At 36.5% G+C, this 25,873-nt stretch overlaps 2 protein-coding genes across 3 annotated transcripts in view; one reads left to right on the plus strand and one right to left on the minus strand.

Moving 5' to 3' along the window:
* The window catches only part of UBAC2 (UBA domain containing 2), an 84,389-nt gene that overhangs the window by 21,718 nt on the left and 36,798 nt on the right, over positions 1-25,873 (minus strand). Inside the window, exons 5-6 of the mRNA XM_005516463.2 lie at positions 6,690-6,813; positions 4,747-4,794 (exon numbers count right to left, since the gene is read on the minus strand). Of these exons, the coding sequence (XP_005516520.1) occupies positions 4,747-4,794; positions 6,690-6,813 (172 nt within the window). The remainder of the gene's footprint in view (positions 1-4,746; positions 4,795-6,689; positions 6,814-25,873) is intronic.
* On the plus strand, positions 13,840-24,796 carry LOC102106348 (G protein-coupled receptor 183). Of its 2 annotated transcripts, XM_088051505.1 has the most exons (3): positions 13,840-13,935; positions 21,706-22,768; positions 23,029-24,796. In XM_088051505.1, coding segments are annotated over exons 1-3 (1,299 nt in total). In that variant the 5' UTR covers positions 13,840-13,933; the 3' UTR covers positions 23,263-24,796. The 2 variants fall into 2 exon arrangements, with proteins under 2 accessions (XP_087907631.1, XP_087907632.1); XM_088051506.1 differs by lacking the exon at positions 13,840-13,935 and having other exon boundaries at positions 21,706-23,161.

Below are 25,873 nucleotides of genomic sequence, written 5' to 3' on the forward strand. Positions count from 1 at the left end.
GCGTGTTAGTTTTGGGCAGGATTCAGCACATGGGTTAATGTACATGGACCTGCTGAAGCAAGTCCAGTGCAGGACCACAGAGATGATCAAAGGACTGGGAACATCTTTCCCATGAGGAGAGGCTGAGAGAAGTTTGGCCTGTAGAAGAGAAGGCCCAGGGGGATTTTGTCGAAGTAAATGTCTGAAGGGAAATGAAGAGGACAAAACCAGGCTTTTCCCATTGGTTCCCAGCAACAGGAACAGAGGCAATGGGCACAAACTGGAACATGGGAGGCTCCCTCTGAGGATCAGGAAACACTTTTTCACTGTGACGTTGATTGAACACTAGCACAGGTTGCCCAGGGTGGAGGAAGAGTCTCCATTCTCAGAGATACTCAAAAGAATATGGTCCTGGGGCAAGCTGCTCTGGGTTGCCCTGCCTGAGTGGGGAGGCTGGACCAGATGTTACCTTCAGCGATCCTGTGAACTGAGTATTTGCTCTTTGGTAGGTAGTTCTATCAGGAAAGGGGAATCACATCAGTTACCCACAAAACACACAGTTTAACTTAGGTAAGTACTTAAGCATAGGCAGAATGTTTAATAAGTGAGTAGTCTTACTGATATTAGCAATACTATTGATATTTATACTGTAACATCAATGTCAAATATTCAGAAATTAACTAGATCCAACATTTAACTAACATTTACCTGATCCACTAACAATCACAGTTACAAAGAGTTAAAAAAATCTCACACTTTGACTAAAGCCCTACATGAGACTGAACATGGATGACTGAAAGATATCCAGACTAACTGGAACATGAAGGACAATGCACATCAGGACATGAATGTACATTAATGACTCTGACCAAAGATTCCCTTTGAGAAAGCACATATTTAATAACAATTTTAATTATATAGAAGGGATGATATTTTCAATGTGAACACTATATTGTGGAGCAATACAAATGCTTCTGCACTCCCTCCAAAACATTTTTTAAAACAACAAAGAATTCAGCATGAATTGTTCAAAATCACTTAAGAAAAATGTGAAAGAGGAAGAAAAACAACAAGAAAATCAATTATTCCTAGGTCTGATCAGATATTAACTACATAATGCTATTTTTAAGACAAGAATTAAAACAATTAAAGTCTGGTTTAATTATTTTTCTCCCCAGATGAATCACATTTTATCCTATAAATGTCAATTCCAAAGGACATTAATTCACTATACAATAACACCTGAACTGAATGAGTAACTAACAGAAAGAATGGATAAAGTTCTTAACAAATAGAACTCAAAGGTACAATCCAAGTACACTTGGGAGCATTTAACAACAGATACCAGTAGTCTACGTAACACTAAGTTAGCCACTTCAAAATTATGAGTAATAAGTAATGTACTCAAAAAAAACCAGAACTGAAATTAAACATGCACTCAACACTGTCTGACCTTTCTTTCTTAACCTTAAGCTGTTAAAGTACAAGCTCTAAATGATTGATTCTCTACATTTTCCAATATCTAGATATAAAATGCACAACTTTTCATACATTCTGAGAAAAGTAAATTTAAGTGTAGCACAGTAACAATGTAGAAAACTTGCATATGGCTTAGTGAAATCTCCAAGCCAAGCAAGGTTTTAGAAACTTCTCAGTTTCAGTTTCCTAAAGTTTGAACTGAACTCTACACAAATTCAAGGCAGCTCCCAGGAGACTTGGTGGGTTCCAAATTTTGAACTTTATGCTGTGCAGGTCATCTTGCAAACAAAAAAACAACACAAGGTAAGAAGCAGGGTTACAACACTAAAATCACAGAAAGGGCCTGAAAGATAGCTTCTCCCTATGAAATATAGCCCTAAGCTACTCAGAAAACCCCATGGCATGTGATCTGTCTGATGGCAACATTATCCTAGAAAGTGGAGGGAACTGCATGTCTTTGTGGGACATGTCTTCTGCTGGTCAACAAATGAGCTTACTTCTTTAAGCAGGCGGCCTCTAGCTATGACTGAGCCTTGACACACCTCTCAAATTTCAATCCTTCAAGAGTATAGCGAGGAAAATTATTAACTGGGAATCCAAGAGATTTTATAGGGGTGGCAAAGAAAAAAAGGGAGAGAAGATGTATACATCCAATGAAACATGAATACCACTTCCTAAGGCATTTTGACTACTTGAAAGAAAAAAACAGTGAAGAAACAGTTCACTAAACTGAGTGATACGCACTACATGGAAGCACTTCATATTCCAGTAAAAAACATGAGCTGTAATTTCTGCCCTGAGAAAAATTCACCATCAAAACTACAAACTGTCAAAAATTCCCTATCACCAGGCACATTACATCAATGCCTACCTGCACACATAGAGTCATACACACATTTCTGTAATGATGGCATCACTCAAAGCCACTGAAAACAAGAACTTAAGTTCCTAGTACCTGTTTCCCCTGCCTAGAATTCACAAGAAAGTCTAATGATACTTGCAAGGATGTAACTGAAAAGTCAGATCCTATTTAGTCATGTTCAAATATAGGCTGTGAGAATTTAACTAAATCTGAACCAGGAACAGAGCAAAGACAAAGTACAAACTGACAACAACTCAGAAATTGTGCCAGCACCATCCATTTCAATATTCTACCATCCAATTTAGTATTAATATAAGCAGATGTGCAATAAAAGCTAAATTACAGAACAGCTTCATATGAGTGCCCAAGTGATCTTCAGTGCTAAAAACACAGTGAAATGTCTAACAGGCATGTCTAACTAGTGACTAAATATCACATCTATCTGACTTGGTGTTCCTGCATTTACTCATCCTTTTTGTACAATTTTGAAAATTTGAGTCCACAAAGACTAAGCTAATAAGCTAGAAAAATGTCAAGAGTAATAAGAATTACATAACATAGGTTGTTACAATGATTTAACATTAATTTGACTTTCTATTAATTCTGTCATTGTACATAGACATATGTTATCAACCAACTACACTTGAAGTGCGAAAAGGCAGCTTTATAGTGTTGCATATCCTTCTTCATATTATTTAATTTACTGTGAAATTTTATTCCTTTATCAAAAAGATACCAAATTATAATTTCTAACTGAGGAGAAAAAGAGACTTCTTAATCACAGAAGTGTGGGAGACATGCTATGCAAAAAAAAATGGCTGAAAATCCTAACATAAATTTCTTTTCAAATTGTAGCACCACTCCAAAGTGGTGGAGTGCAGATCTCTGCTTACTGCAAAAAAAAATTGAGACTGAAAACACATCATAATTGATGATGACTTAATTTATGCTGACTGAAGCAATATGAAAACTTGAAATTATTTTTTAGCCATCCTTTGACACAAAGGTAACTCAATTTAATCCTATGGATTTACACCCAAGTGAAACATACTGTTAACCTGAAATTTTAAAAAAGCTAATTTATAAAAAATATTACTAAGACAGTTGAGCACGTTTTACTATATAGAAGAATAAAACTTTATATTAAGAGGGAATTAAAAGAAGAACTGCAAAATGTATTATGAAAAAAAAATTGAGCTACCCTTTATATATCTGTATAATCAAGTATACATAGAGCTTCTGTCATCAGGAAAGAGTGAGTTAAAATGCCTTTCCATTTCTTTCCTTTCCTTCCCTCTCTAACGAACACCTGTTCGAAAGGAAGGGCTATTAAAAGAGCCAGTGGAGTAACAGGAAGGGTAGTGCATTTGGAGGAAGTCACAGATCCTTCAGTGGGCACAGAGGCTTGGGCTGATTTCCAGGGAAGATAGATTCTGGTTTGTTAGTTGCACTGCTTTCATCGATATTTATAGCAAGATCAAATCATGAACAGACGTCACTATTTGCTGCTCCATCACTCCTGTTATTAGTTATCCTAGAAACTCAAAGAATATTTTGCAACAGTCAATGCAAATGGTAAGAGACCAAACAACTGAGTTGCAGCAGCATTTCCCTCTGAGCTCAACCCAAATTTGAATTAGTAGGTTCTACACAGCAAGGGCATAATTTGAGTTCTCGAGATTCCATCAACTTAATAATGAGCTCCCTTGGAAGTCGTGGCACTCACACTGTTGAAAAATTTACAGCCTTTTGGGCCAAGAAATCAGTCTGACCTCCTAATTTCTAAGTTTGTAAAGTTTTAAAAGAAGCTTATCAGTATGTAACAATCTGAAAGATTTAGCACAATCTGTTTCAGCACTAAGTGCCTGAGTACCAAGAACAGAGTCAGAAAGGAAGACGACAGATCACACCTCCTTTATCTGACTGATGTAACTAACGTGATTTTGTTCCCTTATTGCCGTTGTGATTGTGAGAAACAGCTGTACTACAGATCTCCTAGGAGAGTGGCCAAGCATGAAAAACCCTTACAGCAAAGTTATTAAAGCCTGAGTTTTGGAATCAAAGTTTGAGGCTTGCTAAAAACTGAAAAAACAAACCCCAACCCAGGGTACACATTTCTACCATTTCCTCAGTAATCTCATTTATAGTTGTGAGTGTGTACAGCTATATCCATGGCAACAAAATCAATTTTATGCAGGGAGCAGTGGCACCCTGGAAATATTAACCACCAATTTTGTCATCTTGTCAGTTTATCACCAGCTAGTCATTGCTTTACATATTTTGAAGTTGAAGAGGAAAATTTTCTACTTACCAACACAAAATGTTATGTAGTAATTTCTGTTCTTTTTGAGTCCAAATATACTGTGCTGATCACATACATAACAGTGTTTTAATCAACACATGATTTTTATAATAGTAAGACTTACCAATCCACTTAAGGCTAAAATCCAGATGTAGGAACCAGAGGTTAAGAGCTAGAAGACAAGAGTAAGGATTTAATTTTTTTTTTTTTACGAAGTTGTTGCTATATGAACCCCTAAGTTGCAATACAATATAGGTTATGCACTCGTCATGACAATGGGAGACATCAGACTTTTACCTCTGTTAAAATTCAGTTTAGCATTAAAAAAAAAAAGTATTCCAGAAGCAGCAAGTGGAAAAAACACAGGGATCCAACAATTGTTCTCCTTCTACAGAACAATACATTTTATTTTCATATAGCTTACTAAGTATAACAGGATGTCAGTTATAGGCTGCACAGAAAAACAGGTCTGAAAGACAGACTGAAGCAAAGGAAATGACTCAGCAGCAACAGAAGAGTTCCAAGCAGGCGGGGACTCCAAGTGAAGCTGTCAGACAAAGTCACAGACAGACTAAGCACCAGCATCAAAATTAAAGAAATAAAGTTCTTATGCAGTGACATATTTGCTGACATGAATTCACAGAAATCAGCCAGAGCAAATTGTTTAAAAAATCCTGATAAGCCAACGTGGCAGCCCATTGTTTCTAGCAAAGTATGTGAGTAATCACCTGAAGGAGGTTATTACCAACTGGAAAAATGGACTGAAAATGGTTACTAAAATGTCTCTATATGATGCTGACTGAATCATGAGTACACCTTCCCTCTAGAGTTCCTACTATGGAGTGACTGGAGATAAGGACAGGGTTTACAAATGAGGAGAAGGCAAATGAGTCTTCCCTCAGCCTTTGTGTGACGGCAGCAACTGTTCTGTGCACAGCAGGGAGAGATCCCACAGAGATACGGGGGTCAGTGACAGCACCAATCCGCACTGGAGCTGCTGTGTGTACGAAAGCAAAAGGTGAAAGCCATAATGGAAAACAGGCCACACAGTATCATGGTTTTCCCAAAGACTGTAATAATAGTGGAATTGATGGGTTCACAAGAGAGGAAACAAGATTTCTGAAAGATAAAGAAAATAAGGTGCTGGAGCAGAAAGTGAAGGAAACCAAAGGCTGAGCAGGAAAGAGGATGAATGAAATGCTGTACTGAGCACAAGTCAATATACTGAAACTGACTGCTTATTCTAAAATACTCTCTACCACATTTCATGTAACTATATTTTTTTCCCCATTGCTAGTGCCAGAGCTACTATTGAATCCCTAGAATATATAGAAGAGAGCCTACTTTCTCATAAATTTGCACATCTCCTATTTCATCATTCAGGTTGTGACACAAGTGTCCGTTCATTTCTAGGCTGATGGGTTTTTGGGGTTTTTTTTTTAGTTGTTTTTTGAATAATTACTGGCTTTCTATACCTAGTAACCGTATTTTTCCAGACATATTTCACAGACTACTACATGACGTTGCTGTGCTCTATGTTACACTACTCTAAATTACCGATCACATGGTAATGCATGATATACAAATAAGTTATATAAAAGTGAAATTCAGCCAAAACCTTGATTATTTACTAATAGTCTTACCATAAAAAATACTGTATTCTACAGCTTTGTTTGAACTCTAAATGACAAGGGAAAAATAAGCAAATTCAAGAATATTAGCAAACTAGACAGGTGAAAGATAAAATTGCTTTAGGATCAGGTTCCATTTTAATATCTTTTTGTCCAATTCATTTTAACAACCCAAAGAAAAAAACAACAACTGAACTGTCTATTATATTTTCCCATGTAGGACAAGGTAAGAACCAATCACTTGCTTACCACTACAGCACACTAGAAACACATGTTTCTCCATGTTTTAGCTGATGGGACAGTTACTAGCTAAATTTATGCTGAATCATGCATAAATTTATTCATCAAAATTAAGCATCAAAATTCAGACAAACAGAAACACTAACTACTATATTATTAGTTTATTAAAAGATGAACAAGCAAGTACATACCATACCTGTAAACCCAGTATGTAGACCAGAGATTTGTTTGTGATAGAAAAGTGACCCAATACTTGTGTCACCTGCACTCTTGGAATGGAGGAATAAAATGGAACAAACAGCGCAAACGTAGGACCCAAGCTGCAAAAAGAAAGATACATATGGTTATAAGAATGATACTAGCAACACTAGTGTCAAACAATCAAAAGGAGTTAATTTTAATATTACACCACCTTGCAAATAAAGGTGTTCCTTGGCAACCAACATGAGATAACTTGTGGTATTCTAGGTAATAGATTCATTAGCAGATAAGAACAACTGACAAGAAGTATTTTATTTCCAAATGTTTAGGACTGGAGGCAGAAGAGAGGGCAACATATTTTATCGAATAGCAGATTCCTTCCATAAAGCACAACACACAACAAGAACAGCAGTAATCTCCTGCAGTGGAACAAAATATGATTCAAAGGAAAAATTATAAGGATTTTACCTTTCCCAAAAGGTTAAGGAAATCACTTCACTTATGAAGCTAAGCTCCTGGTATTTACCCAGACTTAATGTGTTAGAGGATTGCCAAAGGAGTACAGTACCTAAGACTGGAATACTGACAGTTTGATTTAACTTCCCTTTGCCAATGACTTACATGGCCCTACAAATAAAACTTCCTTTAAGGTCCTCATCTTAATCACAACACAAGATATTTTTTAAGTTTTTAAACCATCACTGGAAGGAGTTTCATAGAATCTAAGACTAAGACTTCAAGCACTTTTTACAATGACCAGATGCCTAGACTGATCTTGTGAACATGAACTAGTGCTTTTCATTCAGACACTAAATTTTGCATATACTCCTTTTTACACAAACAAAATACACCTGTATAAACACACACAACACATTCTTGAAATAAACTGAAATTATTTAAGTTGTAAGAGTCAAAATGCTATAAGAAAGCAACATACAGAACTTATTATTCATCTGAAGTTACTCCATTGTAGACAATATTCACTGAATAAATCAGGTTTTATAAGTGAAGACAGAAAAAAAAAACAAAGAAAAAATATATTTTCTCTTCTTAGAGAAGTAATTTTAAACTATTTCTTTCTACTTTGACAAAATTGACTGATAGAATACTACAATTGTGGCATGCTTTTCAGGTTTTATTGATCCTGTGATAAACAGTGACTCAGACACAGAGACTTCACATGCAAGAATGCACTCAATCATAAGATGGGAAAGTACAAAAAGGAATTTCCCAAGACTGCAAGTGCATTTCATAAACAGATTAGAGAATGCTAAAAAGTTCCCTAAATGTTAGTATTCACCATTTATGTCAACAGAAACCACAGAAAGCACCATCCCAGTCCAGATTAGTGATCAGCTTAATTCAAAGTCCAGTGTCTGAAACTGCTCAGTACCCAACAACCTGGAGGAAACTTAGTGTTTTCTCCTAAAACACTAAGTTCATAGGCACCACAGAGATATGCTCCTAAAGGCATCAGTATTTGTTTTTTAGACAGAGCTCACATCTAAATATAAATAGGTATTACCCAAATACCCATTCAGGTATCTTTTTCTCAATGTCAAAACTGGTACCCTTCAAAATGCTGTGTGAAAATCATTTGTACAGGCAACTCCACAATGTGAAAATTCATTCCAATTATTTTAAACTTTCACTGTCAACTTTCTTTTTATAATGCTGTTCTTTGAAAATTTCCCTTAATATTTTCTGTTGCCTTCAGTATTTTCAATAGTTTACTTATACCTTTTTTTACAATATCTATATGGGAATGATGCTTATCTACAGCTGGTCTGTCAGAAAAGTTATCCACATAATAGTACTAGAATATGGCTTACACAGTAAAGTACAACAAGAGCATGGTTAAGGAAAATGTGGACGCAGTGGTGAAAAAAGGAACCCAAGTGACAAAAGACAAGAAAAAAGCCAGGGCACTCAGTATCTTTTTTTGGGTAAATTTTCACTGGTTAGTTTTGCCCCAGGCCTTGTAAGTCCTGCACCTCCTGTGGGACTGGAACTATAAAGAAAGACATTTTGGAGGCTCTTGAGCCGAGCTGATCATACAGGAGGCAAGAGGACCAGATAGGCTGTACCCCAGGGTTCTGTGTGGGAGGTGGTCAGTGCTATGAACTAACCATCCTGGTGATTAGGGCAGGTTCCTGATGACTGGGTATTGCAAATGTCACACCCATCTTCAAGGAGGGCAAGAAGAGGATCCAGGGAGCTACAAGCCTCACCTCTATCCTTGGGAAAGTTATAGAGCAAAGCTCCTAGAAGCCATTGCCCACTACGGGATGGACAAGGCAGCTGCCAATATCCCATACGGATTTACCAAGAGGGATTCTGGTGCTGTGGATATGGAAGGGGAAGATGGCAAATATTGTACACTCTGATTTTAGGATGGCCTTAGACTTGGTTTCCTCTTCAGCACTTAAAGAAAAACAGGGAAGATAGGCACTGTATATGCAGATTGGAGGGAATCTGGCTGCACTGCTAGACTCAAAGGATTCTGATCTGCAGCACCAACTTTAATGGCAATCACTTACTAGCAGCTTCCCCCACGGATCGATCCATACTGGGATGAACACTATTTATTGTCTTTATAAAATACCCTGGATGACAGGACAGAGTGCATCCCCAACAAGCTAGTGAGTGAAATCAAATTGGAGGGAGCAGTTAATACTTTGGAGAGCAGGTCCACATTCAGCTCTTCCTTATGGACTTGAGAAATGGGCTGACATTAGGAATGCTAGGGAGTTCAACAGAAGTAACTGTGGAGTCTTTCATCTGGCTTGGAACAACCTTGTGCAGTGGCACAGACTAGCTAGAAAACAGATTTGCAGACAAGGAGCTGGAGAATCCTTGGAGTGTTAGTTAGCCTTTGAGTGTCCCTTTATCCTCGCAGGAAAGGTCAATCACATACAGGGCAGCATTATCAATGTGCTATCATCAGGACAAGAGAAGTAATTGCTCAGCACTTCTGAGCTTGAACCTAAATCATTGTGTCCACTCTTGGGCTGCATTCTTCAAGGAAGGTATTAATCTAACGGAGCAGAATTTTACCAGGCTGCCCAGAGCTACAATCTCCATTCTCAGAGATACAGCCTGGACACCCTACCCAAAATAACCCCTTCTTGTTGGAAATGTTTTGAATCCAGGGTTGAACAAGATGACTGCCAGAGATCCTGTCAACCCTAAGCTACCCTATTGTTCCATGAATAATCAAAGCCTTATTCCTGAAGCTCATGAGCACTGGAGGAATTTCTGTTCCTGTATTTCACTGCACAGGTACAAACACCCATCCACATACAGTAAACAAAAAGACTGGCTCTTAACTCTTTTAGTTATGTTAATTAGTTGTTTGGTAGCATATATCAGATTCAATATCTACAAGTGAAAAACAAATTCATATTGAGGGACTACTTCAGTCTTTTCTTTCACTTCTTTCTTATCCTCTTGTTTTTGCTTTCCCTCTCATCTCTTTCTGTCTCCTTTCATGTGCTTTCTCTCCTTTTGCAGAGACCTTTGCCCCAGCCCTTTGTTTATTATACTATAAGAATATCAGGAACATCCTTTCATGCGCCATGATTAACTTCTACTAGAAATCTGTGATGTCTGTGTGCAAAGGGCTATAGACACAAGCATATTCTGACTCTGAACAGAGTTTTTGCCCACTTCGTATTTAGGAAGTTAATTTTAGTGTCATGTGGGTTAGAAAATGAAATTTTCAAACAAACCAGAAAACTCTAAAACCTGAAAACTGGATTCTAGAGTTTGAAAATTCCACATGAATACCATGTCCATCCCAAAGATGCATTGTAGTAGCTGTCTCTACAATAATTATATCCTCATTTTGAAGAGCATGTTAAATTTCAACATTTGCAGTGAAACAAACACAGACCAGATGGGAACATTCTACATCATATGAATTTATGAGATTAATTTTGTACACAAAAAAAAAAAAACCTTGAAAAAAATAGATCAGAGATGTAAACATTACTGTCAGAGAAGAAAAAATCAGGGGCAGGTAAGAGTATCTTATAAGAGAAATGCACTGTTTAAAGTCTAAAATGGTGACTATTAAATGCAGATTAAAATAAAACATTAGCACTAGCAAATATATGCACAAAACAGGAAAATTGTTCTAAAGTGCATGAACAAAGGGTTAGAAAGCTAAATAAATATAGCTTCTGCAAAAATACATGCTGTTGTCAATAGAAGTTCTGTGGTATTAAGTTTGCAGAAACAACCTATTTTATTCAGAATGACTCACTACACTTACTAACTGTGGTGCTGTGTTTTTCTTCATTCAAGTTCTTCAAAAAGCCATTAAACTGACAAATTCACAACCACGTATATTTTGGGTGACTAAAAATATCACTTCTAAAAAACAGCTGCAGATAATACAGGCACGCAAACAGTGCACTTGTAATTCAAGTTAGTAAGTCATTTCAGTGACCTGTGTTCCTACAGTCAGTCCAAACACTGCCATATTACATGTAAGGTGCCAGCCTTTATTCTGAGTGTGCTAAATATTCACAATAACATTCCTTAAAATTAAACTCTGTGGAATGTGACCACCCTTGATGGTAGCATTCCTCCACCTGCTGGAGCCCTGGACTCAAAGGACCAAGCTACTGCACCCAACCCTTTCACTACATATGAGCAGGACACCCCATTGCCTGAGGTCTCTCAACAGCAGCAAAAGCATTAGGCTTTGTTACCCAATGCTCACTAGCTGCTGTCAATAGTTCACAGGAAAGCAGTAAGAATGCAGAGAAAAATTAAAAATCTGCATCTGGAGCTGAAAATAAAGGTTCCTCCTGTAGTTGGATATCTGCACAGAATCCCTGCAACTTGGATTTCATTAAAATTTGAGACCAAACATTTAAGAAACAATTTACAATCGCCTCGTGAAGGCAGAAGTCAGACACCTGTCCTAAAGTAAGCTTTAGTTTTTAGTGCTAAGACTATCCAACAATATATTTTGTAACCTGGGTTCCATGTTACTCACCTTGCCTGCCAAAAGCAAAGCAGTAAGTGTCTGCACATATATGGTAAACACAACACCTCCTGATATGCAACGATTTTGTAATTTACATGTTCAAATCTTGGAATAGTCAAACAGATATTGGACCAACAGCAGCTGCATCAGAACAGAAAACAAACAACTAGAAGGATAAACAGTCAGTGAAAGAATGCAACCTATACTTTTTAGCTCAAGCAATTAGCATCATGCCATGCTAGGCTGGATTGGTAGCTAATACACCAGTGTGACTCAAAGGGTACAATCTAGTACTGTATCTTAATCAAAGGAAGGCAATGTTTTATCAGATCAAAGCAGGGAACATATATTGGCTTTGTTTTATAATGGTAACACAATTCTGAAACAAGCATTTCCTTTAATAAAGAAGCTGGGGTGCTAATGTCAGCCCTTGAGCAAAGACATGTCTACATATCTCAAAATTTCCCATTTCTATAGCATATTTTAGGTGTTGGACAGGGAACCACACTGTGGTATTACTTTGTGTACATATGAAGCAAGTTCCCTATGCAATTTCCCTTTAAACAGTCCTGAATTCTCATTACTTCATATAAAGCAATTTTACTCTCTGATGAAGCTGAATAATTAAAAAAATATTCAAAAACAAGTAAGGAAAAAATCTAGAATAAGACTGGTAAATTCTCCTAAACACTTTCTGAATGTGATATTAGAAGACGAGTGCTCCATTAAGACTGATGAGCTAAAAGCCCTTGACAGAACCCTTCAGCTCTTAGGCATCTAAGGGGAATCAAGCCATGTGTGTACATTGGGAGTTCAATACCAGAAAAATCAGTGTACAGTGTCAACCAAGTGTTCCAAGTAGGTACAAAAGGAGCTCATAAAGCTGTCTGTTCTGCTATAGGAAAAACATTTCCTATAATACAAAGTAACTTTGCCATTAGATCTGTATTTACTTTGGGTCTTCTGATGAGACAGATGTGCAAGAGATCCTATCTCGACATACCTTCACCGCTACAATGTCAGCCAACTCCTGTGCTGTGAACACAGCCCTAACATAAGAGGCATCCTCCACTCTGCATGTGTTGGATCTGCCAAAAATAGCCTTATTGTGCTTTGTTGGTTGTTTAAAATCAGGCCACTAAATGAGGTCATGAAATAGTCCTCCACAGTCATGAATGATCAGTATCAGTTTTTGGGGAAAATCCCAGGTAACTCTCAACCACAGCCTCTAGCAAACAAAAGGATTTTCCATCTATCTCTGATCTCCAAAGCCCTCTTAACAAACATACAATTTAACTCTTACATTAAAAGTTCTTCATCCACAAACAAGGTTATTTCAGGTACAAATGAGTTAACCCACAATTTGATATCCCATTCCTTTCCTACTCCTTAGCCACTCATTATTGTCAATATTATTTTAGGGGAATCAGATTTGTGCTTTAGAAGCTTTTTATCTTTCATAAGATACATTTACATTTTTCATTATTTTTCATAATAGTTATTATTATTTTTATTAGTATCACTAATAATTATTATTATTGTTATTATTATTATCACTGCTTAAAATGTAATAAAAAGCTTACAAAGGCAGATATTCTTACTAATCTCTCAAAGCCCCAGAGTTCTTTAACTGCCTCATATATTTTTGAAAGGCATTTCTGTAAATCCCCATCATTACAATACTAAAACCATGCTGGGAATGTCCACAGGCGTTTGAGTCGTCTGCTTTAACACCACATCTGGGTATATCTCAGTTTTGAGGTTTCCTCCTTCATCAGTAAGAAGTTTTAAAGCATGTACTAATCACATGGCTTTTTGCTGTAAATTAGGGTATTTTTGAATGCAGATGGCATATAAACAAAGTTTTTCACATATGAGAGGGATTTTAGTTGGTCAACAATTAGTCAAGTAAACCTCAGGGTAAAAGTCCCTCCTGCGAAAGTCAGTAATGCGTAACTTCAGGGGGGAGGTGGAAGCGTTGTTTCTAATTACTCTCTTTGAGCAGACTAATTGTAAAAGGATCAAAAATAGATGCTTTCACATCCCATAAAACAGTAGGCAGCAAATCAAGACCAGCACACAAACAGGGTTGGTTTTTTTTAAGCGCTTGAAAAAACCCTACCCCTCCCACAAAAGACTAACGTAATCACTCTTGAGAACAATGTGCAAGAGTAAACCTTTGCACTTAAGCCATTCTGGTAATGCCCTGAACTGCTTAGAGGATCCAAGAAGCTACAGAGATGTAAGTACAGAAAAGAACTAACTTTTTACTTTCTACCTTTGCCACTCAGCAACAGCAAACAATTCCAGAAATATTTCCTTTTTTGCATTATACTGGATATTTTCATGTGGTAGTAAGGATAAATGATCTTTGTATGGGAAAAGTTCATGGAAGAAATTCTCTGATATTTTATAATGCCATATTAATATGCTGCTAGTTAGTTTCCACTTAAAGGATCTGTTTATCTACAGCATCAACAAGTTATTCCAACCCCTTTCTTATAATACAGCTTTCTGACAATCACAGGGAAACATTTCATACTGCCTTAACTTAGACAATTTTTTAGCAACACTAATTTAAATTATACTAATGCAGAAATAACTACTGTAGAGGGAAGCACTGAAGCTCTAAAGACACTGAACCTCACAGAATAATAGTAAGGGAGAGCCTTAAAACAAATCCATACTGCAGTTGTGAATGCATAGCTTGTTCTTATCTCCTTGTCTATTAAAACAGTCTTTACTATCAGCTTAAAAACTGCTCGCTCTTCTCATGTCTAAACATTGCAACAGAGCATCTCAAGAATTCAAAGCTTTATGAGCTAATTCCTCTTTTTCCTCTTTTAACTTCTAGAACTTAATTTCTTTCATGGTTTTTAGAAGGCATTCTTCTTCTGAATAGCAATGACCAAACATCTTTCTCTTTATTACTGAACTTTGTGTCACAAACCTGAAGAAATATTACTAGTGGTATGATTTTTATACACCCTCCCAGTTTAAAAGGATACATTTTTCCTATTATACTGGCAAAACAAGACAGACTGTTTAACAACTATCATTTATATTAGAAAAATAAGAGTACATGCCTTTGAGCACAGAATACAAGAGATGCGTCTAACATTTTCATGGCTGCTCTTGAAGAGATAAGGGGATTGAAAATTTACTTGAAAATTACTCTTTAATAGCTCAAATCTCATTCCTTTCTGGTCAAAAGATTCAGGAGCATGTATACAGAATAAAAAACTTAATATAGAAGCTGTAATCTGAAGCTGTAAACCCTAAAATTAAGTATTATACCTGCATGGGTTTCATACAACTCAGAAAAAAAACCCAAACTCAAAGAGGTGTGCATGTTTTCTAGTACTAAAGTAAAAATCCTTATATGACCACTATTTTCTTCTGCTAGAAAAAATGTAATTTTCAGTGGCTAACACTTATTTTGCTTATTTGCTCTAGTTTTAGGCTCTCTCTTTTTTACATTTAGTATACTTAAGCAAGTATAAACTGAAGGGAAGTTAATCATCTTAACATCAGCACAGGTCTTCATGTTAGTATGTGGTTTTGGCCAAGATTATTTATGTTAGATAGTGCTCACACATTCTGTAGAACAGATCACCCTTGTAAAAGAGAGATCCAACAGATAAAAGCAGGATATACCCTTCAAATTACTTCCACTTTTTCTTTAATTAGTTATGCAGCACTTCAACTCAACTGCTTTTATTTCCATCTCATTTACTGTATTTTCTATTATTTTTAGCACCAAATATAACTGTCATACAACAGTCATGTAAAATCTATAGTAATAGACAAAAGCAGGGCCATAAAGATCCCACTGTCTTGTGCACTTGCATATTCTGTTAAGCAGCTAAATAATATTATAATTCTTTATAGCCACTGTTAAAACAAGTTAATAATGAAATACATATTTGGGATTCTCTGAAAAATCTCAAAAACGCAAATTTGTGCGTTACAAATTTGGGTTTACTATACCAAAAAATTTGGATCTACACCAAAGAGGGATAAATGCACTAGCCTGGAAATTCTCTCATCAAATTTAGCTGTGGGTTGTGACCTGAGGACTCAATCTTCAGGTCATTAGGCTGAATCACCAGTCTCTAGAACACAAAACTCAACAGCTTTTAAAAAAAAAAAAAAATAACATAAAACACTTGAAGCATATGAGTGTTAAAGTGTTAGAAAGAAAGAGGAAGCTTTAGGACATGCCTGTCTCTTGCCTCAGCTTTTACTAAACTACGTGCAATCCCCAGCTGCCAGTCCACGCACCTTATTATGTACCTTAGGTATATGTTCTTTCTATTTTAACAAAGCATTCTACTATGCAACTTAGCACACAAACTTTTTAATATACAGAACTTAATTGAATCAAGCCTTTTTCTCAAACAGAGGAAACACTCTACAATAAAGATCACCTGTAAGATAAAATAGAAATACAAACAAAAAACACAAAAAAATACAAAAAAATAATTTTGAGATTGAGGAAAAAATTAAACCTACAAAAATGCAACACTGCATATTTCCCACCTTCTACTGTTTTAAAACAACGTAAAACCAACACAGATTATAACTATAGAGGACTGCAAGATCAGCGAATCTTGCATGGAAGACTCTTTCCTGACTATTCCTTTAAAAAAAAATTCTACTCTTTATGCTTAAAAAAACCAATATTATCCCCCAACATGATTTGTTAAAGAAATATTGTCCATCTCACAGGGATTAAACCATACTATGCATAGAGAGTCAGGAGAGATCTTTCTAATGAACTGCTATGCTTTTCCAAGAATATAATTAGTATCCTTAAATTAGCAACTGGACCAGGGACAAATGGGCCAGGGATTAATCCTCAAAGAATGAAAATTATGAAGAGACACAGAGAAATCACACATTAGATTACAATACACAGTAACAGCCTTCTACATGTCCCCTGTTATGCTGAAAAGACAGATGGTGCTCCTAACAAAAGCAGGAGATGAGAACAAGAAGAAATTTCATTTAGCATACAGAGATAGCTTTGTACCACTGCTTGCACACAATCCGAACCCACGTAATCTGAAGTGTAACACTGCAATTGCTGGCTCACAGCAATTAAGTGTATCCTTCTTAACAGTTAAATGTATGTAATATTATGATACTACATATAAAGGCCATGATACATTAACATGTCTATGAAGCAGAGCTTTGGATTACACAGTACTTCCAAACTGGAGTCACCATCCTGTTAATCAAACACCTTTTGCTTTGGGGATTAAACACAAAACAAATGTATAAACATAAAACAAATGACTAATGCCAGTCAAATGTTTTCACACAACATAAATCTCCTAGACAAGCTATTTTTCCTTCTTTGATGAGATTACAATATTGGTTTAGAAAGGCACCTGCACAGATTTCAGACATGCTAGACTTTGCAAGCAGCTTGCCATTGTGCTGCAAATTTTTTCCCCAGATTGATGCTACTGCTGTGAAACATCAAGAAGCACAGAGAATAGACTAGCAGGTGCCTAGCTAACAAATCTCGTAGGGTAATTGACTAAAGAAATTTGCTGGTCAGAACGTAAACATAGTGCTAAGTCTTAAAAACAGCAAGGGAAAGAACAATATAGAACAACCTGCACTGGTTGCAAGCCTGGGCATAGTATTTAACAGCAAAATTAAACTCTCTCAGGCATAAGGTCTTCCCAAGTCAAAGCAGAGAGCAGTGGGCATGTCCTTACAATGGAGATATCTTAGGAGAGAGTGAATCAGAGAAATATTCCTGGATCACAGTAAGTTAACTTCACAAACTCCCAGTGCAATGCTACACAACTCCATCCTGCATACATAATCCACTGAGCAGAAAAAGCAAGGATGTAGTGGTGAGTTTGCCTCCAGGCACACTAATAACATGAGGAATCTGGAACCCCAAGTCCTGCGTGGGACACAGCTGGGGTTAGAACAGACATCACAGGATCACTTCACCTTGTGGTGAAATATTTGAGAAGCTTACCTTGAACTGCCCAAACCATGAGATTGTGTAAATGTAAAGAGACTCAATGAAAACAGCAACCGCAAATTAATTTTAGAGACATTTAAGTAAGAGACACACACATTTTTTAACAGGGAGGTTGACTGACCAAAGACGAGAGTACAAATTGGTAATTTGCCTTCTCTTCAGTTCTCCAAGACAAACAGCATGTTAGAAAGTATGCTTTAAATGAAGTTACCAGAATCTATACACAATCACTAAAATAATATAATCTGAACAGAAGATTACTTTAAGTGACTAAGTGGTCTGTGTCACTGAGTGTTTATAGACTCAAAAAATGTGAAAATCTGAACAACCCTCTTTACAATTCAGATATACAGACAGGAATTTTCAATACTTTATACCATAACATTTTGGCAGGCAACTCTAAGCCAAAAACCTCTGGTGCTGTTTTCTAAAATTATTTAATTGATAAGGAAAATTATTATCTTTCTTCAAAGTACATATTTCAAAGCAGTATCAATAATAAACCTGTAACACCACTGGAAGGGTCTTTAATCCAACAATCTAGAAGACCAAAAGTTTTAGTAGTGATTCTAGAGGGTAAATTAATTGATGCATCTGGATTTGGGACAGTAAATGGCCATGGTCTCGTGAGTTATTCAGGCACACAGCTCATAAAAACAGTCATGTCCAGCTAGTCTGAGGTTGGCAGCAGTAAGGATGTAACAGTCTCCATTTATTCTCCAAGAACGCAAAACTCACAAAAATATAATCAAAATGTTCTTCTTTTAAATACATTCTGTAGAGGATGTCATATGCTGTATGTATAATAAGTGGATCATCCAGGATTGCTGCCAAGAAATAAACAGCAACATGACACAAGGAATAGGTTTTTTAAAAAAATATTTTATCTTACTTAATAATCCAGACACCTTTCAGGAAGAAAATATTATTTTTAATGAAGCCCTCTCCAAGATTGCCAAGGAAATGTGAAATAGCTGCTGAGGTGAATGGAGTTCATCCAACAACAATTAGAGTTCAGAAGTACAAATAAGTTATCACGGTTTGGGTGATGCACATTATGGTGGATGGTATCAACTTTATCCTCTGTTTGGGCCACAAACAAGCTAAAATGTCTCTCTCTCTTTCTTTTGGGTTTTTTGTTGTTTGTTTTGGGGTTTTGTTTGTTTGTTTGTTTTTAATAAACATATTCAGGTACTGTAGCACCTAAACGCATTGATGACTCTCAAAAATGCCCGTACATACCTACAGATAGAGAAAACACTAATACTCATCTACAGCATTGTAAAATGTGTTCCCTATATTAACAGTCAAAATATTTTGGGGATAACAGAGGATCAAAAAGAATACTTTTTGCCCCTAGGGCTGACTCCCACAGCATGCAGAAGAGCCTGCCAAGGAGCACAGCTTAGCTGACTGCACAGTGCCCTGGAAGATCCATGAGCTGTGCTTGTCCAGCTTTCTCCTCATCCCTCTGTGGCCAGTTTGTCTTGCCAAGGAACTGCTCCCAATATATATCCATGCTAGCACCATGGATAGACATAAACACTGTCTCAGCTAGCACTCCTTCTCAATATAACCAGTTATATGTGGGGATGAACATCCTATTTTGAACAGTAAGTTCTAGATTAATTTATTATATTAAAGATCCAACTTCATAGCACAAAATTAGGGAACATGCAATTTATGAAATTCTACTCTTGATGTAAAAAACCAATATATTTTACTGAATATATAGGTTTCTTCGTAAACTATAGTTCAATGTTTTTGTATAATAGTCTACATTTTACAAATGTTTATAGAAAGACATATGAATGAATGTGCATTGTTTTTGAACCAAAACTATTACAACTTTAAAGCAAAAATAAAATTATGCACTTAATATGCTATAGCTAGTTACTGAAATTGAACTGTTTATCACAAATCTTAGATTATCCTTTCCTAAATATGTTGACAAAATTATTTTACTTAAATTTCAAGTAAGAGATTAATAGAAGATAGATGTGATGCTGGGAGTGTGAACAAGAATTAGAAGCATTTAAATATGAGAAACAAAACAATATACCTCACTGACTGATACACAGGTGCCTACACAAACCCACACCATTTTATGCAAAAAGCAGCCTGTTACACTTCAGTTAAACAAAAGCCATCCTAAACACTTCTGTAAGGGAAAAGATGTGAGGAAATCACACCAGCACTATCCTCAGGGTAATAACTACTGCATTAATCAATCACCAAACACACTAACACCAAGACAGCGACAACAATGCAGAAGTAACTAATATAAAATTGTTGGCATTCTTAAATCTGCACTGCAGCTGGAGTTATTTACCAGATTAGCTCCTTTATTCGAGGCACAGAACTCCCACTTCAGATTTGACATAGAGCCCTGAATGCAGTATTTCCACCTCTTGACAGACAGTACTTACTTCACAAATATCTGAGAATCAGAACATTGTACATCTATCAGTCAGAAATCACTCATCTGTCTTCCCTCCTGTCTACAGAATGCAGCAAACACAGACTTAATGTGCTACCTGGAAGTCAAATTTCTTCCTTGAACAGTAATGTAATGTAACTAATTTACATATTTTTATACACATCATCCACTACCTAAAGGTTTACCATTTACAGGGAACCATTAATTATGAACTCCCTGAAATAAGCAATCTTATTGCTTATCTCCTCAAATCATGAAAGAACATACTAACCTTTTAATGATTTCACAAGTTAATAAAAGGATAATGAATGCTTTCTAAAATGTGTGGTTTAAATCCCTTAAAACTGAGAGGCATTTCCCAGAAAGACTTTTTGAAAGCACAACAGGCAACAGTTGCTTGTAAATATTATGTGTTGAATAACAGATCCTCAGAAATAACATAGACATGTTAATTAAAGGTTCAAGTCAGACTTAGAATTCCAGTTGCAACAGCTTTTATCTTCAGGTAGTATTCTTTGTTAATCTTGTTTTACTTGCTGTTTAAATTCATACATGGTGCCTCTAAGAGGCACCTTTTTGTAGAACAGCTGCCCAAGGAGTAACATGAGATGCCTTATCCTTTCTGAGTTTCATGCTTACACTATACAATTGTCAGGTGACAGCAAACCTAGGAAATGTTTGCACTGCAACCAGTATCAACAGGATGGGGTTCTTTCCATTTCTGAGATTCTGCTGGACCATTTTAAAATATTTTTAAGTCCCCCAAACCACTGCCACTTTGCAACTCTTCTATGCTACTTATGACTGTACAGATGAAACAATTTCTGAAGTCTATTAAATTGACAAAGTGTAAAATAGTTCACCTGCACTATCTCTCTAGAGCAGGGTCACTAAAGAGTGATTAAAGTAGTAGTCTTAAGAATTTATGTCCGTAACAACATTTGAATTAGATTCCAAAAGTCAGCTCTTAAAAATAGAATTAAACAAGTTATTATGGTTGGAATCTATGATCTTAAAGGTTTTCTCCAACCTAAATGAATCTATGATTCTCTTATAATGTCAATATAAAAATGCTGAGAAAAAACAAGTTTCTCTAAACAAGTTAAAGAATCACAATGTGAATTGTTAAGAACAAAAATTCCCTTAAAATTAACTAAAACTCATTTAAAACATTTTGTCTGCTTGTCAGATCCTTAGGGACTTCATTTGATGCTCTATCATGTGGCTTCTTCAGACCCCTTTTTCCCCTCAGGTTTCTTTAAACAGCCTCCCACCTCCTGAGCATCTACAGACTTCACTTTCCAATTATATTACATCCCTGGCTTATTACAATGCCCCCTGTCTGATTTTTTTTATTAGAGAAGAAATTGGGGTCAACAAACAGAAAGGAGGCATTTGTTTTCAAATAGTCTTGAAAAGTATTTCACAGCAATGAAGTTTCATTTCATTTTTTTGGTCTTATTTTGCAACAGAGGCTATCCATGTAGGTATGTTATGTAGAAGTAGTTTATCTACATTTCTTACAAAACATTCCCTTTTGTTGTTTTTTTTCCTCATGTTAGGTCTACTGAGCCTCCTGCAACAACAGTGGTTGCAGAAATGGACCCTTTCACGACCTTTGAGACCAACAGTTCCACCTGTGACTTATATGAGCACAAAGACACAGCACGGATATTACTGTCTGTCTTCTATGGCTCCATCTTGATTCTTGGGGTGCTTGGAAACACCATTGCTCTTACTGTCATTTTTAAAAACAGAAAAAAGATCAACTCTACTACCCTCTATTCAACAAATCTCGTCTTCTCCGATCTGCTGTTCTGCATTGCCTTGCCAACCAGGATAGCCTACTATGCCCTGGGATTTCACTGGCCGTTTGGAGAAGCGCTGTGTCGAATCACCGCACTCTTGTTCTACATCAACACCTACGCAGGCGTAAACTTCATGACATGCCTGAGTATTGACAGGTTCTTTGCTGTCGTCCACCCCTTCCGATACAAGATCAGAAGGATTAAATATGCAAAGGGCATTTGTGTCTTTGTCTGGTTTCTTGTATTCAGTCAAACTTTCCCATTACTTATACAATCCATGTCACAGGAAGAAAATGAAAGGACTACATGTATGGAATATCCAAACTTTGAGAAAATAGAACATCTACCATTTATACTTCTTGCTGCCTGTTTAATAGGGTACCTTATTCCCCTGGGGATTATTCTATTTTGCTACTCTCAAATCAGCTGCAAACTTTTTCAAACAGCTAAGGAAAATCCACTGACTGAAAAATCAGGGATAAACAAAAAAGCCATCAATACAATCATATTTGTAATTATAGTGTTCGTCATCTGCTTTACACCTTATCATGTTGCAATCATACAACACATGATTAAGAAACTTCAGCAAGAACCCCTGTGCACTGAAAAGAAAATTTTCCAGAAGTCACTCCATTATACTGTATTTCTGATGAATTTTAACTGCTGCCTAGATCCTTTCATCTATTTCTTTGCATGCAAAGGATACAAGAGAACTGTACTGAAAATACTGAGACGACAAGTGAGCGTATCAATTTCAAGTGCTGCCAGGTCACATCATGAAGAAAGCTCACGTGACGCAGGAGAAACGCAAATGACGGTACTTGCTAAATCTTCCAATGGAAAGCTACCTGAAAAATAAAGCCTGTAGTACACCACAGTGGACCAAGACTAAAAATCCAGGGTCCATAGCAAAAACTCTTAGTGCTGCCTTACAGCAGCTTAAGTAAAATTCTGTTTCTCGGAATGTCAGGGAATCAAGGAGTGATGGACTGAAAATATTTGTCACAGGACAGCAGGAAAACTCAGCATTATAATCTTCTTGCTGTATCCTTTTGATGGATCTCTTATTTTTTCCAGGAAATATGCACCATTGTGAATGTTCAGATTCCATGCTGCACATACATATGCCTGGATGTTACTAACTCAAGCAAAATCAAATTGCAGTTTGGATTGAGCAAAAATATAGCTTACAATTCAAACCAGCTACAACCAGAACATCTGAAAATGTCAAGACCTCTAGCTGAGCTCCAATTACAGCAGTGGTTTTGCTGGTCAAGTCACCTAAACAGAGGAAATAAAACTTTGAGATAAAATGGACAACTTTGCTCATTTGACTATGACAAATACTTAGTTTATAGCTCTTTGGAGGTGAAACTGCATTTTACAACATTTGGAGAACAAATACCTTATTGAACAATTCACACAGAAAACATTGTCAAATATAACACATGAAAAACTGATGAACTGTTTAGTTCTCCCCAACACTGAACATCTCTTGCATGTTAAATCACTCATCTTCACAAGGTGTATTACTGCTTTACTCCTTTTCCTAAAGGAAAACTTTCCTTTCTAGTGTGTATTATAAAAAGTCTCTCTCTACTCCTGTTGTATATAGATTATTTATAAACACAAATTGAATTGTAATATTAAAACTGCACCATTTCAGTTAAAAGAACAGTGATACAGTGTTCTTCAGAACTTTTGCTGAAGTCAGACATGGACACAAGACAAAAGCTGTAGAAACCTGAATAAATGTTCATAGTTGAGACCACCAAAAAGTAAATTAATGGATTAATTCTGGTGGTATAAGATGGCTACCTCTCTTTAAGCACTGTTTACCTGAGTGATCAATAAATGCTAACAGAGAATTGGCTGGGAAAGAACAAGTTTTCTCATCATGCTTTCATACAGCGTAACTGGGATCTCTTCAGGCATGCTGAAATTGGCTCAGGAAATAGACCAAATGACTTAAACACATCCTGCTGGAATCAGCTCAATACCAGCTGAGAATCCAGGATGTAAGCACTGGGTTCCTGCTGATGTGCCCTTCCGTCACGTCTCAGTTTCCTTCCCTACTTTATTCCTGGCCCCTCTATCTTTTCTTTAGTGTTCTATCTTATATTAATATGCCTTTACTGGCCAACACAAATTGGTAACTCAACCAGGAGGTTGTGATGGAAAATTAAGGAGTGCCTGATAATCATCAGAAAAAGTTACGCCAGGTGTCAGAACACGTGTTATTTATTTCAGCTGTATCTCTCTAACACTGAGGTTGTACTGGAAGTCAAGCAAATATATTGCATTCGTCATCTTTGCAATTTCTTCCTTCCTCAAATGTTGACCTTTGCCTACCTGCAAACACAGAAGGGTCATATCGGAAGAGCAGTACAGAAACATTAAATTAACAATTACTTTTTTATGGCAAATAAACCCACAAACCCCCCTATATTTCATACTTCTTAGACTCCCAAAATTGAGTTTCTAATTCTAAAATACCAATTCTCTCTTTTCTAATTCTAGAAGACACTATGCAGCTTTAGAAAAGCAGTGTAAGAATAACTTTTATCAGGAGAAGTGCTACTTAATTCTGTATGATCTACCGGTTCTGTTCTTGTCAGCTTTTTTAATAAACTACTTTAAAATATTATTTATGAATGTGTTCCTATTGAATTAAGCTAGTGGTAACCAGATAAAATCACAGACAGACCACTCATGAATAACTAGAAGTGGTAGAAATAAAATATATGTAATGTTAACATCTTACTAACACAAGCTTATTTTATTCTACTAATGTCTAGGGGTTTTGAGTTTTTAGTATGCATTTCATCTAACTGTGATTATAAAATCTTAAATACAATAAGCCTTTTTTTATATTTGTCTGTAGAATATAACTTAAATGTATATTAAAACACCAGATAGTGCAGGTAACTACACTTTTCTAAGTGGATATGAAGATTTCTACTGAACATCTTTCTCTATCCCCATTTTCTTACATTAGCAATTCTGTTATTATCAGTATTGGATTTTGTCTCTAAATCACATCAGCATTCCCAAACAGCTAACTTTACATCAAAATGCTGCTCTAGCATGAGTCCAGTTAGATACAGGTTTGAGAAAAGCTGTTTTTTTCTCATTGTTTAAATGTTTCTCAAATGCTGAAAAAAACCAATAAAATAAAAGCCTTTAAAAGCTAAGATAAGCTCAGTTTCCTGACAAAGTCCTACAAGCACTGACATACAGATGGACAATGACAATTTGTATCTGTGGCAGTAATGTCACTGCTTCTCACTCCTTGTCAGGATGCACTCACAGCTCAAGCACACTTGTGTCAATGAGGAGACTCTTTTCTGTCATCTGCCAAAAGTAGCAGTGGGGGATTCACTTGGCTTGGGACACTGCACTGCAGCAAAACATTTAGAGAGCATTTGTCCTGTTCCTTGTACAAGCTGAGGCATGAGGCTGGCAGCCATCACCAGAGAGATGGTAACAACCTGCTGCATGGGGCCAAAGGAGAACAGCAAGAGTGAAAAGTTACAGCTGTTCTCAAACAACTGTTTTCCTTCATGATGCCCTTACCCAACTTGCAGCTTGAAGTAGTATGAGCTTTGCAAGAAAAAATAAGCTTTTTCTTTGGGGAAGGCTTTTTATACATTCTAAACAATGTTCCTTTCTGCGTGAAAGGCTGGTAAATGGTCACATAGACCTGTGACTCTTTCATGCTTTTCATATACAAATAAAGCAGCTGACAAGTAGCAGTAGGTTCAAATGGCTTGCTCATTGTGAGGATCTGACTGAACTTCTCAGAAAAACTGGGTCTCTATTTGGTAGGTCAAGTCTTGAAACACATGTTCTTGAAAAAGCAACAAATATCTTTTAACTCTACACTTTGGAGTGTCAGGCTAGGCATCTGCTAAGAGGACTC

Source organism: Pseudopodoces humilis, chromosome 2 (assembly GCF_049639895.1).
Source record: "Pseudopodoces humilis isolate 2021_Gansu_Grassland_sample_001 chromosome 2, ASM4963989v1, whole genome shotgun sequence".
NCBI lineage: Eukaryota > Metazoa > Chordata > Aves > Passeriformes > Paridae > Pseudopodoces > Pseudopodoces humilis.